The sequence below is a fragment of the Coregonus clupeaformis genome, chromosome 27, assembly GCF_020615455.1.
Source record: "Coregonus clupeaformis isolate EN_2021a chromosome 27, ASM2061545v1, whole genome shotgun sequence".
NCBI lineage: Eukaryota > Metazoa > Chordata > Actinopteri > Salmoniformes > Salmonidae > Coregonus > Coregonus clupeaformis.
In genome coordinates this window covers 26,569,724-26,583,051 of record NC_059218.1, presented here as the reverse complement: position 1 = coordinate 26,583,051, position 13,328 = coordinate 26,569,724, and the positions used below count along the sequence as shown (strand labels likewise).

Below are 13,328 nucleotides of genomic sequence, written 5' to 3'. Positions count from 1 at the left end.
TGCTGGTGACGCTCGGATCCATCTCTATGCGGACAACACCATTTTGTATACATCTGGCCCTTCATTGGACACTATGTTAACAAACCTCCAAACGAGCTTCAACACCATACAACACTCCTTCCGTAGCCTCCAACTGCTCTTAAACACTAGTAAAACTAAATGCATGCTTTTCAACCGAACGCTGCTTGCACCCGCCCACCCGACTAGAATCACTACTCTCTGCGGGTCTGACCTAGAGTATGTGGACAACTACAAATACCTAGGTGTCTGGTTAGACTGTAAACTCTCCTTCCAGAGTCACATTAAGCATCTTCAATCAAAAGTTACATCTAGAATTGGCTTCCTATTTCGCAACAAAGCCTCCTTCACTCATGCTGTCAAACATGCCCTCGTAAAACTGACTATCCTACTGATCCTTGACTTTGGCGAATTCATTTACAAAATAGCCTCCAACACTCTACTCAGAAAATTGGATGTAGTCTATCACAGTGCCATCCGTTTTGTCACCAATGCCCCATATTCTACTCACCATTGTGACCTGTACACTCTTGTTGGCTGGCCCTCACTACATGTTCGTTGCCAAACCCACTGGCTCCAGGTCATCTATAAATCACTGCTAGGCAAATCCCCGCCTTATCTTTGCTCACTGGTCACCATAGCAACAACCATTCGTAGTCTGCACTCCAGCAGGTATATCTTACTGGTCATCCCGAAAGCCAACACCTCCTTTGGCCGCCATTCCTTCCAGTTCTCTGCTACCAATGACTGGAACGAACTGCAAAAACCTCTGAAGCTGGAGACTCTTATCTCCCTCACTAACTTTAAGCATCAGTTGTCAGAGCAGCTTACCGATCACTGCACCTGTACACAGCCATTCTGAAATTAGCCCACCCAACTACCTCATCCCCATATTGTTATTTATTTTGCTAATTTGCAACCCAGTATCTCTATTTGCACATCATCTTTTGCACATATATCATTCCAGTGTTAATTCGAAATTGTAACTATTTTGCACTATGGCCTATTTATTGCCTTACCTCCATAATTTACTACATTCGCAACACACTGTATATATATTTTCTGTTGTATTTTTGACTTTATGTTTTGTTTACCCCATATGTAACTCTGTGTTGTTGTTTTTATCGCACCACTTTTGCTTTATCTTGGCCAGGTCGCAGTTGTAAATGAGAACTTGTTCTCAACTGGCTTACCTGGTTAAATAAAGGTGAAATAAAAAATTAAATAAAAACATCGCCCACTGTATGCACTTTCCGTAGCCTGATTGCATCCAGATTGAGGAAAAATCTACACGTCCCTGATCTGAACACAGTCAGACCACAATGACCACCTTTCATTCTTTCTTTCTTTTCAATTCAATATATGTATTCTGATAGCAGAAGTTGCATGTAAGTATCAAGTGTAGACACGGCCTCAGAGTGGAGTGGTTTTTGTTTTAAAACAGTATTGTTATAATTAACAAAAATAGTCTATCAAAAAAAGTCAGACTGTCTCTAAAATGGTAAGACTGTGACATTTTTTTTTTGATGATCAGGACATGCCAGGGGTGGAGAAGGGAGTCTTAAGGTTTTAGGTGGGCGTATTCACTTCAGTTTAGAGTTCCAGCATGTCTGAGGTGGAGGTGGAGATTGAGGTGAGGCTAGCTATGATTAGAGAAGGGGCGGGAGGTTGAGCAGTAGCTGCCAAACTAAGTCCAGTGACAACTGATTATTGGACAGGGCATGCCTGCTGATGGATGAGTAGGGAGGCCCTGGAAGACACATGGATAGATTAATATATTTGTCACATTGTTCCCTCCCTTCCCGCAGGAGAATGCAGCTGTCACGAGGGCTATTCTCCCGACCCGGTGCATAAACACCTCTGTGTTCGCAGTGACTGGGGCCGCAACGAAGGGTAAGTCCTGCCGGCTCTGCCCTGTACACGGACTGTCACCTCACTGACGAGACAAAAGGAGAAGAGGACAGTAGAGAAAGAGTGAGAGGGTGAGGAAGGGAGAGATGGAAGGGAGATGGAGTGGGAGGGAAATATAGGGTAAGAGGGGAAGGGAAGGAGATGGAGAGAGGGAGAGCGTATGATAGGGAGTATAAGGAGAGAAAGAGAGACGGAGAGAGAGGGAGAGAGAGAGCTGATGCCTCCATCACCTCGCCGTGTGCCCAGTCAAGTGTGAGCCCTCTTCTTGACTCGGACTGCATGCTAATTAACTCGACTAGCTCAGCAGCTGGGCAAATAAAATACCAGCCTCCATTAGCTATGCAAATCCCGCATCATCAGTTGGACTCAGTCCCTACCTGCCAATCACAGATCCAATCCGTCTTCACCAATTCAGGAGCAAAGGAGGATAATCTTTGGTATTTAAAGCCAGAGAAAATTGCATAGCATGACCTTGCAACTGGTTTGTACTGTGCATGTATATCAACTCACTGATCTATTAACATGTTTTGCATGGTATATTAACATTTTCCTGCCTCTTACTTTTAGAAATGTTTGCTTATTTTGTTCTTGCATGAATGTATAAGGATTGTGTTTATACATGTGCATTGTTCAGTGTATTGTGTATAAATGTGTCCTCTACCTCCCTGCTCTCTCCCCAGTCCCTGGCCCTACACCAACCTGGAGAAGGGTTATGACCTCGTCACAGGGGAGCAAGCTCCAGAAAAGATCTTCAGGTGAGGAGACATGTGAATCCATGTGAATCCAAGCACCCTCGCCTGAGTGCTTAGCTGGTGGTCTGCCAAAAGAATGTATTTCCAGTCAACTACACTGAAGTCAGGGAACCAGAGATGTATACACTACCAGCCATCAACACACACTATGGGAACTGGGACCGTGTGATTGTCTCCTCCGTACACCTGCCTCTGCTCCTGTTCTAAGCACAATAGTACACACACACACACACACACACACACACATATATACAGATGCACGTGTACGCATGACACACACACACACACACACACACACACACACACACACACACACACACACACACACACACACACACACACACACACACACACACACACACACACACACACACACACACTCCGAGGCAGATGTATGTACAGTATGTGGCCCTGTTAAAAAATAGCCAGAGGGGATGTCATGGGCAGGGCTTTCAAGTGCTCTTCGTGCCTGTCTTTGTGCCAGGGCTTGTCCTGACAGGCACATTCTCTCTGACATGTTCCTGAGTAGTGTTAACACAAAGGCACCATACAGGTAGATGTAGCTGTGCCAGTCACTAGAGCCTTCCAAGTGCTACCGAACCCTGCTTTCTACTTACATATTTCTTCTTTGTCCCTTCTGGGTGTGTTCTAATTGGGAAGGTCATGTTCACTTCAGAAAGAGGTGTCAGAGGAGGTATTTTACAAAAAAAAAGAGACTAGGTGTGGTAAGGGTGAAACAGTAAATACTATGAAATGGGGCTGTGGGTTTTTATGGCACCGCAGAATAATCTTAAATCCTATGATGAATTTGTCGCTCGGAGCCACTACCCTGCAGATGAGATACATCATTATATTTCAAATATTGCCTTTCAGTCAAACTGTTGTCAGAATCCCTACATATCTATACCCAACTTTCCATGAATAAGCTGTTTATCCTGGCATCATCAAATGCCTGTTGTGGAAGTTTAGGGTGCAGAAAACCCTGAGGATATCTCATATTTATTTTACTTACCTGAGATGTCATCATTCTCTGCTACTCTCCTACATGCACACTAGCACCACCAACACAGACACACACACACACACACACACACACACACACACACACACACACACACACACACACACTCAGCACACACACGAACACACACACAATAACACACATCTTTGGTAAAGCCTCCCGGTGTGTGTGATGGATAGGGAGAGGAGCAGGGGCCGATCAATGGGCTCCAGAGTGAGAGGTCGGAGGGAGCCGGGGACTGGCCGTCAGTGTCTTATTTATGAGTGGATATGGCTATTGATCAGGCCTGAATCATTGTGTTCCTGTCGATATCCCAGGTCAAGGCCGGTGGCACGCTGCCCACTCCTCCGAGCACCTCTCTAAAGGACTATTGACAAAGAGCTTATAAAATTAGATATTGGCTGAAGTCCCCATATCATAATTCTGGGATGGCAAGGGTTTAACGTCAGTCACAAGGCAATGACAGCCACCCTAAGCCACATTGAGTAAAATATTAGCAGGAGATGTTATTATGATTCATAGTATATATCTTTCAGTATTTGATAATGACTCACAATATACATTAGATTTTAATACAATTCTCTGAAATTGAGTTATTACCTTTGCAGATATAATCTGTGTATTCAATATTTCCGTTTATACCTTATTTATGGTTGTGGTTCTTATTCACTGATAATGAATGGAAATGCAGTTTTGATTCAGCCCACAATTTAGTAAATTTTCACTTCATATTCCCAGTTCCATTAGCAGAAAGAAACATTTGCAGCTCGAGCTAATGACCCAAGTTTTTCAGAGAACATTTGGTGCTTGATCAGCAATCAAACTGCACACTTAGTGTTTACACACAGAGATGAACTGTCATAAACTGGATGTAAAATATTTAACATGTTTAATGATAATTGTGTAATATGGTATAATGTTAATTGGCGTGGTAGAACTGCTGACTAACACTGTTGAATGACTGATGATACTGATGAAACTCGCACAGCATTGGTCAGGTCATGTGGTCAGAAAAATATTAAAACATTGTGCACAGTAGCATGGATCAACATCCTCTTATCTCAACTTTCCTCATGTAAGCACTAGCTTTTTAGTTTAATGCTAAACACTATTTAATGATATGCATTTTGGTGCCACCTTCACATTGCTATCAATCCAGATGGAATTGACTCTTGGCTCTACGTCAAAATGACAAGCCCTTACCAGCTGTCATAATACTGACTGATTTATATTTTGCTGACTGTTTAATATGGAGTCTGAGCACATTGTCGTCTTTTTTACACTTAAGCATCTTGTTGTCTCTGTGTCAACACAGGTCGTCCTACAGCCTGGGCCAGGGTCTGTGGCTGCCAGTCAGTAAGAGCTTTGTGGTGCCACCGGTGGAACTGTCAATCAACCCCATCGCCAGCTGCAAGACTGACGTACTGGTGACAGAGGACCCTGGGGACATCAGGTCAGTTTACCTTTAAAAATACGTATGTGTGGGTGGATATTTCTTTCCTGAGACCTGATCTAAGGTCAGTTTACTTCTAAAAACACCTCTGTATTTGTTTGTTGAAATGTCAGATCTCTGGTTTAGGGCAAGTTCTGCCATTAGCTAACACCTCAATCACAATTTGTCTATCATTCTTTCCCAATTTCCATAAGGAGTCTTACCATTTACTTTTCATTCTGTAATTACAACATGATTAATAAGATACACACGTTATTTCATATGCAAGACTATCATATCCAGGTGTCACTTGGGTCATGTTAGTATGCATAGCATTGGAGATGTATCCTGTCATCCCACAACAGAGAACTGCTAGCCACAGCACAAATGCTGTCAGTGACATCAGCAAATTATGTCAATAACTAAGTGGTTGTTGATGGATATATATGGTTATTCATTCAATCTAACACGGTCTGACACACTGTATATTTAAGTTATAATGCCCGAGAAGCATGGAGGATATATTGGCACGGGTGTTGTTAGGCCCGAGGCGAAGTCAAGGGCAGGTAAACCATGCCAATATTTCCTCCAAACACTGGCTTTGAGGGCATTATAACTTTTATTCAACGGATTATGATGTACAATGGCGCCTGAGGGGAAGGCTGCCGTTTTATGGACTCTTAACCAACCGTGCTATTTTGGGTGTTTTTTCACATTGTTTGTAACTTATTTTGTACATAATGTTGCTGCTACCGTCTCTTATGAGTGAAAAGTGCTTCTGGACATCAGAACAGTGATTACTAAATTTGATAATAAAGTGGACAAACTACAGGCACGTATATCCTACCAACAGGGCATTAAAAACTGTAATATCTTATGTTTCACCGAGTCGTGGCTGAACGAAGACATGAATAGCATACAGCTGGCAGGTTATACACTGTATCGGCAGGATAGAACAGCAGCCTCTGGTAAGACAAGGGGTGGCGGTCTATGTATATTTGTAAACAACAGCTGGTGCACAATATCTAAGGAAGTCTCAAGGTTTTGCTCGCCTGAGGTAAAGTATCTCATGATAAGCTGTAGACCACACTATCTACCAAAAGAGTTTTCATCTATATTCTTCGTAGCTGTCTATTTACCACCACAAACTGATGCTGGCACTAAGACCACACTCAATTAACGGAATTGCCATAAGCAAACAGGAAAACGCTCATCCAGAGGTGGTGCTCCTAGTGGCCGGGGACTTTAATGCAGGGAAACTTAAATCCATTTTACCTTATTTCTACCAGCATGTTCAATGTGCAACCAGAGGGAAATACATTTTAGACCACCTTTACTCCACACACAGAGACACGTACAAAGCTCTCCCTCGCCCTCCATTTGGAAAATCTGACCATAATTATATCCTCCTGATTCCTGCTTACAAGCAAAAACTGAAGCAGGAAGCACCAGTGACTCGATCAATAAAAAAGTGGTCAGATGAAGCAGATGCTAAGCTACAGGACTGTTTTGCTAGCACATACTGGAATATGTTCCGGGATTCTTCCGATGGCATTGAGGAGTACACCACATCAGTCACTGGCTTCATCAATAAGTGCATCAATGACGTCGTCCCCACAGTGACTGTACGTACATACCCCAACCAGAAGCCATGGATTACAGACAACATCCGCACTGAACTAAAGGATAGCGCTGCCACTTTCAAGGAGCGGGACTCTAACCCGGAAGCTTATAAGAAATCCCGCTATGCCCTCTGATGAACCATCAAACAGGAAAAGTGTCAATACAGGACTAAGATTGAATCATACTACACCGGCTCCGACGCTCGTCGGATGTGACAGGGCTTGCAAACTATTACAGACTACTAAGGGAAGCACAGCCGCGAGCTGCCCAGTGACACGAGCCTAGCAGACAAGCTAAATTACCTCTATGCTCGCTTAGAGGCAAGTAACACTGAAATATGAATGAGAGCATCAGCTGTTCCGGACGACTGTGTGATCATGCTCTCCGTAGCCGATGTGAGTAAGACCTTTAAACAGGTCAACATTCACAAGGCCGCAGGGTCAGACGGATTACCAGGACGTGTACTCCGAGCATGCGCTGACCAACTGGCCAAGTGACTTCACTGACATTTTAAACATCTCCCTGTCTGAGTCTGTAATACCAACATGTTTCAAGCAGACCACCATAGTCCCTGTGCCCAAGATCACTAAGGTAACCTGCCTAAATGACTACCGACCCGTAGCACTCACATCTGTAGCCATGAATTGCTTTGAAAGGCTGGTCATGGCTCACATCAACACCATTATCCCAGAAACCCTAGACCCACTCCAATTTGCATACCGCCCCAAAATATCCACAGATGATGCAATCTCTATTGCACTCCACACTGCCCTTTCACACCTGGACAAAAGGAACACCTATGTGAGAATGCTATTCATTGACTACAGCTCAGCGTTCAACACCATAGTGCCCTCAAAGCTCATCACTAAGCTAAGGACCCTGGGACTAAACATCTCCCTCTGCAACTAGATCCTGTACTTCCTGACGGGCCGCCCCAAGGTGGTAAGGGTAGGCAACAACACATCTGCCATGCTGATCCTCAACACGGGGGCCCCTCAGGGGTGCGTGCTCAGTCCCCTCCTGGACTCCCTGTTCACTCATGACTGCATGGCCAGGCACGACTCCAACACCATCATTAAGTTTGCCGATGACACAACAGTGGTAGGCCTGATCACCGACAACGACGAGACAGCCTATAGGGAGGAGGTCAGAGACCTGGCCGTGTGGTGCCAGGACAACAACCTCTCCCTCAACGTGATCAAGACAACGGAGATGATTGTGGACTACAGGAAATAGAAGAGGACTGAGCAGACCCCCATTCTCATCGATGGGGCTGTAGTGGAGCAGGTTGAGAGCTTCAAGTTCCTTGTTGTCCACATCACCAACACACTAACATGGTCCAAGCACACCAAGACAGTCGTGAAAAGGGCACAACAAAACCTATTCCCCCTAAGGAGACTGCAAATATTTGTCATGGGTCCTCAGATCCTCAAAATGTTCTACATTTTTTTTACATTTTAGTCATTTAGCAGACACTCTTATCCAGAGTGACTTACAGTTAGTGAGTGCATACATTATGTTTTTATACCCCCCCCCCCCGTGGGAATCAAACCCACAACCCTGGCGTTGCAAACACCATGCTCTACCAACTGAGCTACATCCCTGCCAGCCATTCCCTCCCCTACCCTGGACGACGCTGGGCCAATTGTGCGCCGAACCATGGGTCTCCCGGTCGCGGCCGGCTACGACAAAGCCTGGATTCGAACCAGGATCTCTAGTGGCACAGCTAGGACTGCAATGCAGTGCCTTAGACCACTGCACCACTCGGGAGGCCAGCTACAGCTGCACCATTGAGAGCATCCTGACTGGTTGCATCACTGCCTGGTATGGCAACTGCTTGGCCTCCGACCGCAAGGCACTACAGAGGGTAGTGCGTACAGCTCAGTACATCACTGGGGCCAAGCTTCCTGCCATCCAGGACCTCTATACCAGGCGGTGTCAGAGGAAGGCCCTAAAAATTATCAAAGACTCCAGATACCCTAATCATAGACTGTTGTCTCTGCTACAGCACGGCAAGCGGGACCGGAGCGCCAAGTCTAGGTCCAAGAGGCTTCTAAACAGCTTTTACCCCCAAGCCATAAGACTCCTGAACATCTAATCAAATGGCTACCCAGACTATTTGCTTTATTTTCATGAATTTATTCATACTATTTCATCCTTACACAAGGTATAGTCCCGACACAAATCTAGGGTTGCTACCCAAGCCGGCTGGTCGTTTGTTCTATTGGTTCGGTTGCCAGAGACGTGACCCAGTCTTTTTGTTCTGTATCTATGGACGAGACCTAGTTGTTTGTTCTAAATGTTCCATTGCCATACTCGCTGGCAACGTTCTTATCCCTTGCTTGCTAGCTAGCCAACTACGGCTAACTTACAGTCACGTCAAAAAGTGCAGCCAGAATAACAGCAAAGTAGCTGCATTTGCATTTGTTTAAGCTCTTTTCTAGATACATTTATTTGGATATATCCATAACAATGAGCTAATGAGGCGTGATTACGCCTGGCATTGAAAATGTGCTCTCTCGTCAGGACACTGTTGTTCAGAGGAGCTAGCCAACAACACAACTAACACAATCACTTCAAACTGAAAATTGACATTTCTTTGTGTATATCCATAAAAATGTTGCCAGCCTATTCATGATTTTGATTGGTTGAGAAACGCTGCCTGTCTGTCTCTTCCCGACACTTTCATTACTATGGGACAGCTGGAGATCGAATTTGAATATTGAAACCATGTTGCAAATGTCGGAGAGACAGACAGCAAGGTTTATACAAACCTCCGCTGTTGAAAACTAAATGTTAGTCAAAAAAAATTTGAGATAATGTCTAGATGCTTTTTATAGTGGAGATCAAGTTTATAAATTGCCTGGCTGGGCTGATGAGACAGTGGATTGCACAGTCAGATGGAACATAGTAAATAGGCATTTTAACGTCATAGATTTAACCGGTGGTAACTTGTAGAATAGACAACGGCTGGAATGCGTTTTTAACCAATCAGCATCCACCCGTTGTTTAATCCATAATAGTGCATCCGCAGGCAACAATGATAAAACCACTTTCCAGCAATGTCTTGTTTTACAATTGTTTGAAAACTACTTTATAGTGTGTGGTCCATAGGTGATACATGTACTAATTGTCACAACATTAACATATGGACATAACATGGCGACAAGCATCAATTAATTAGTTATTCTGGTGGAGAGGCCTAATTGAGAGTCATTCACACCCTTGGCAATAGTGTACATCTGTGCTTACTACTGCAAAGTTCCTATCCAAGAAATAGGATTACTATCACACTGCCAATTATTTAGGATGTGCGTTTCAATCAGCTTGAACTGAGGAAACTCCGAAGAACAATGTTTAGCTCAATAAGAGTGTCACTGATTGTTCCTTACAGTTAATATTGAATAATGTTCTTTCAGAACCTTTCTCAGGAAAGCTATATTAACCAAACACTTGATCATACCTTATATAACCTTTATTTAACCAGGCAAGTTAATTAAGAACAAATTATATTTACAAAGGCGGCCTAGCAAGAGGCCTTAAGAGGCATTATCAAACCTATGAACAAACAGGTAGAGGCATGATTAGTATTGGTCATTTTAGAAAGCTGGTGTTTGTTCTTAGGTAATATTTTTCTCTATTTTTATCCGGGGAAAAAAAGGTCATCACTCCATAGTGCGGTTTCTATATCTTGACGGCCTATCACTCAGTAGTGTTCCCGTGATGAATAGATTTAATTACAAGTTCAATTCCGTTTCTGAAGTAGAACACCAGTTGACCAGATAAAACGGTGTGGGAACTTGCCTTTGTGGCTGCACAGCAGAGATGTTACAGCCATTTGGGTTACAGCAATTCATCTCGGAGCCAACATGTCTTTATGAAAGGACAGTGCATATTCCCTGCTCGATTCCGGTGGCATCATTTCAGAGGACTGCGACTCTCAGAGGGACTGTGTGCGGACTGTGTGGGCTATGTGTGTGCATGTGCACATGCATGTACAATCACCTCTAAAATGATTGGCACCGTTGATAAAGATAAGGAAAAAAAGACTGTATACAAAAAATAATACAAATAATGAGATAAATTGAATGCAAATAAATCCCTTAATTCCTTATTTATCCACTTTTCTCTCTATGCGTACTCTGACCTTGAACTTAAGTATGAGAATAGCATGCTATTCCTTTGGGGTGGAGATCTAAGAAATGAACGTGTGGCGGAGGTATGTCTACAGATTCACTGTATTCTGACCTTGACTTAATTCCCTCATAATTCCACCACCTTTATGCGCTAGGAAACCATACATAAGGTTGAGCGTGGTGGAACAACATATACTTAATTTTTTCCGATAAAAATAACAGCATTTTCCATGCACTGTTATTTATAAATTGATAAGAGCTATTGATAAATGAGTAATCTGTTTGGAGAAGGGGATTGTAAATATACATAGCAATTGTTTTAGATGATTTTTCCTTATGATCCCTGGAGACCAATGTGAAACCAGTCATATGGAAGCAAACTGAAAATCATATCAACATGACATGCATTGTGGCCCCTTTTCCACAGCGAAGTAGGCTATAAATAGCCGTGCTGTTATTCAAAATTGTTATTGTGTGCCCTCATAATTTGTGTGGATGAAATTTGGAGACCCAAGCTATAGGCTTCTATAGGGCTAAACCTGCCGAGTTGATGTATGCACTTTAGAATGTTTTAATTTAAGTCGGAAGTTTACATACACCTTAGCCAAATACATTTAAACTCAGTTTTTCACAATTCCTGACATTTAATCCTATCAAAAATTCCCTGTCTTAGGTCATTTAGGATCACCACTTTATTTTAAGAATGTGAAATGTCAGAATAATACTAGAGAGAAATTTATTTCAGCTTTTATTTATTTCATCATATTCCCAGTGGGTCAGAAGTTTACATACACTCAATTAGTATTTAGTAGCATTGCCTTTAAATTGTTTAACTTGTGTCAACCTTTTTGGGTAGCCTTCCACAAGCTTCCCACAATAAGTTGGGTGAATTTTGGCCCATTCCTCCTGACAGAGCTGGTGTAACTGAATCAAGTTTGTAGGCCTCCTTGCTCGCACACACCTTTTCAGTTCTGCCCACACATTTTCTATAGGATTGAGGTCATGGCTTTGTGATGGCTACTCCAATACCTTGACTTTGTTGTCCTTAAGCCATTTTTCCACAACTTTGGAAGTATGCTTTGGGTCATTATCCATTTGGAAGACCCATTTGCGACCAAGCTTTAACTTCCTGATTGATGTCTTTAGATGTTGCTTCAATATATCCACATAATTTTCCTTCCTCATGATGCCATCTATTTTATGAAGTGCACCAGTCCCTCCTGCAGCAAAGCACCCCCACAGCATGATGCTGCCACCCCCTTGCTTCACGGTTGGGATGATGTTCTTTGGCTTGCAAGCAACCCCCTTTTTCCTCCAAAACATAACGATGGTCATTATGGCCAAACAGTTTTATTTTTGTATCATCAGACCGGAGGACATTTCTCCAAAAGGCACGATCTTTGTCCCCATGTGCAGTTGCAAACTGTAGTCTGGCTTTTTTTATGGCGGTTTTGGAGCAGTGACTTCTTCCTTGCTGAGCGGCCTTTCAGGTTATGTCGATATAGGACTCGTTTTACTGTGGATATAGATAATTTTGTACCTGTTTCCTCCAGCATCTTCACAAGCTCCTTTGCTGTTGTGCTGGGATTGATTTGCACATTTCACACCAAAGTACATTCATCTCTAGGAGACAGAACACGTGTCCTTCCTGAGCGGTATGACGGCTGCGTGGTCCCATGGTGTTTATACTTGCATACTATTGTTTGTACAGATGAACGTGGTACCTTCAGGCGTTTGGAAATTGCACCCAAGGATGAACCAGACTTGTGGAGGTCTACAATTTGTTTTCTGAGGTCTTGGCTGATTTATTTTGATTTTCCCATGATGTCAAGCAAAGAGGCACTGAGTTTGAAGGTAGGCCTTGAAATACATCCACAGGTACACCTCCAATTGACTCAAATTATGTCAATTAGCCTATCAGAAGCTTCTAAAGCCATAACATCATTTTCTGGAATTTTCCAAGCTGTTTAAAGGCACAGTCAACTTAGTGTATGTAAACTTCTGACACATTGGAATTGTGATGGAGTGAATTATAAGTGAAATAGTCTGTATATAAACAATTGTTGGAAAAATTACTTGTGTCATGCACAAAGTATATGTCCTAACCTACTTGCCAACACTATAGTTTGTTTACAAAACATTTGTGGAGTGGTTGAAAAACAAGTTTTAATGACTCCAAACTGTGTATACCCGGGCTTTTCTCAGTTAAATTTTACAATCTGTATCATGTTAAATATTAGTCACTATCGGCAGCCACCATCAATAATACCCACAAACATTCAAAACTGTCACTTTAGTGTTTGTTTTCTTAGATTTGTAGCTTACATTTTGCATCATTCCATTCCATTTACCTTTCTTTCCTATGACACGTCTGTGTAGTTGTTCCTGAGGGTCGCATTAGTGGATCATATTAGGCTAACGTTGTGCAATAATTT

General features: G+C 42.9%; 1 protein-coding gene across 1 annotated transcript in view; it reads left to right on the top strand.

Moving 5' to 3' along the window:
• Window positions 1–13,328, top strand: part of LOC121541685 (astrotactin-2-like) — a 532,790-nt gene that overhangs the window by 254,003 nt on the left and 265,459 nt on the right. Inside the window, exons 8-10 of the mRNA XM_041850922.2 lie at window positions 1,827–1,911; window positions 2,610–2,684; window positions 5,018–5,155. Coding sequence (XP_041706856.1) covers window positions 1,827–1,911; window positions 2,610–2,684; window positions 5,018–5,155 — 298 coding nt within the window. The remainder of the gene's footprint in view (window positions 1–1,826; window positions 1,912–2,609; window positions 2,685–5,017; window positions 5,156–13,328) is intronic.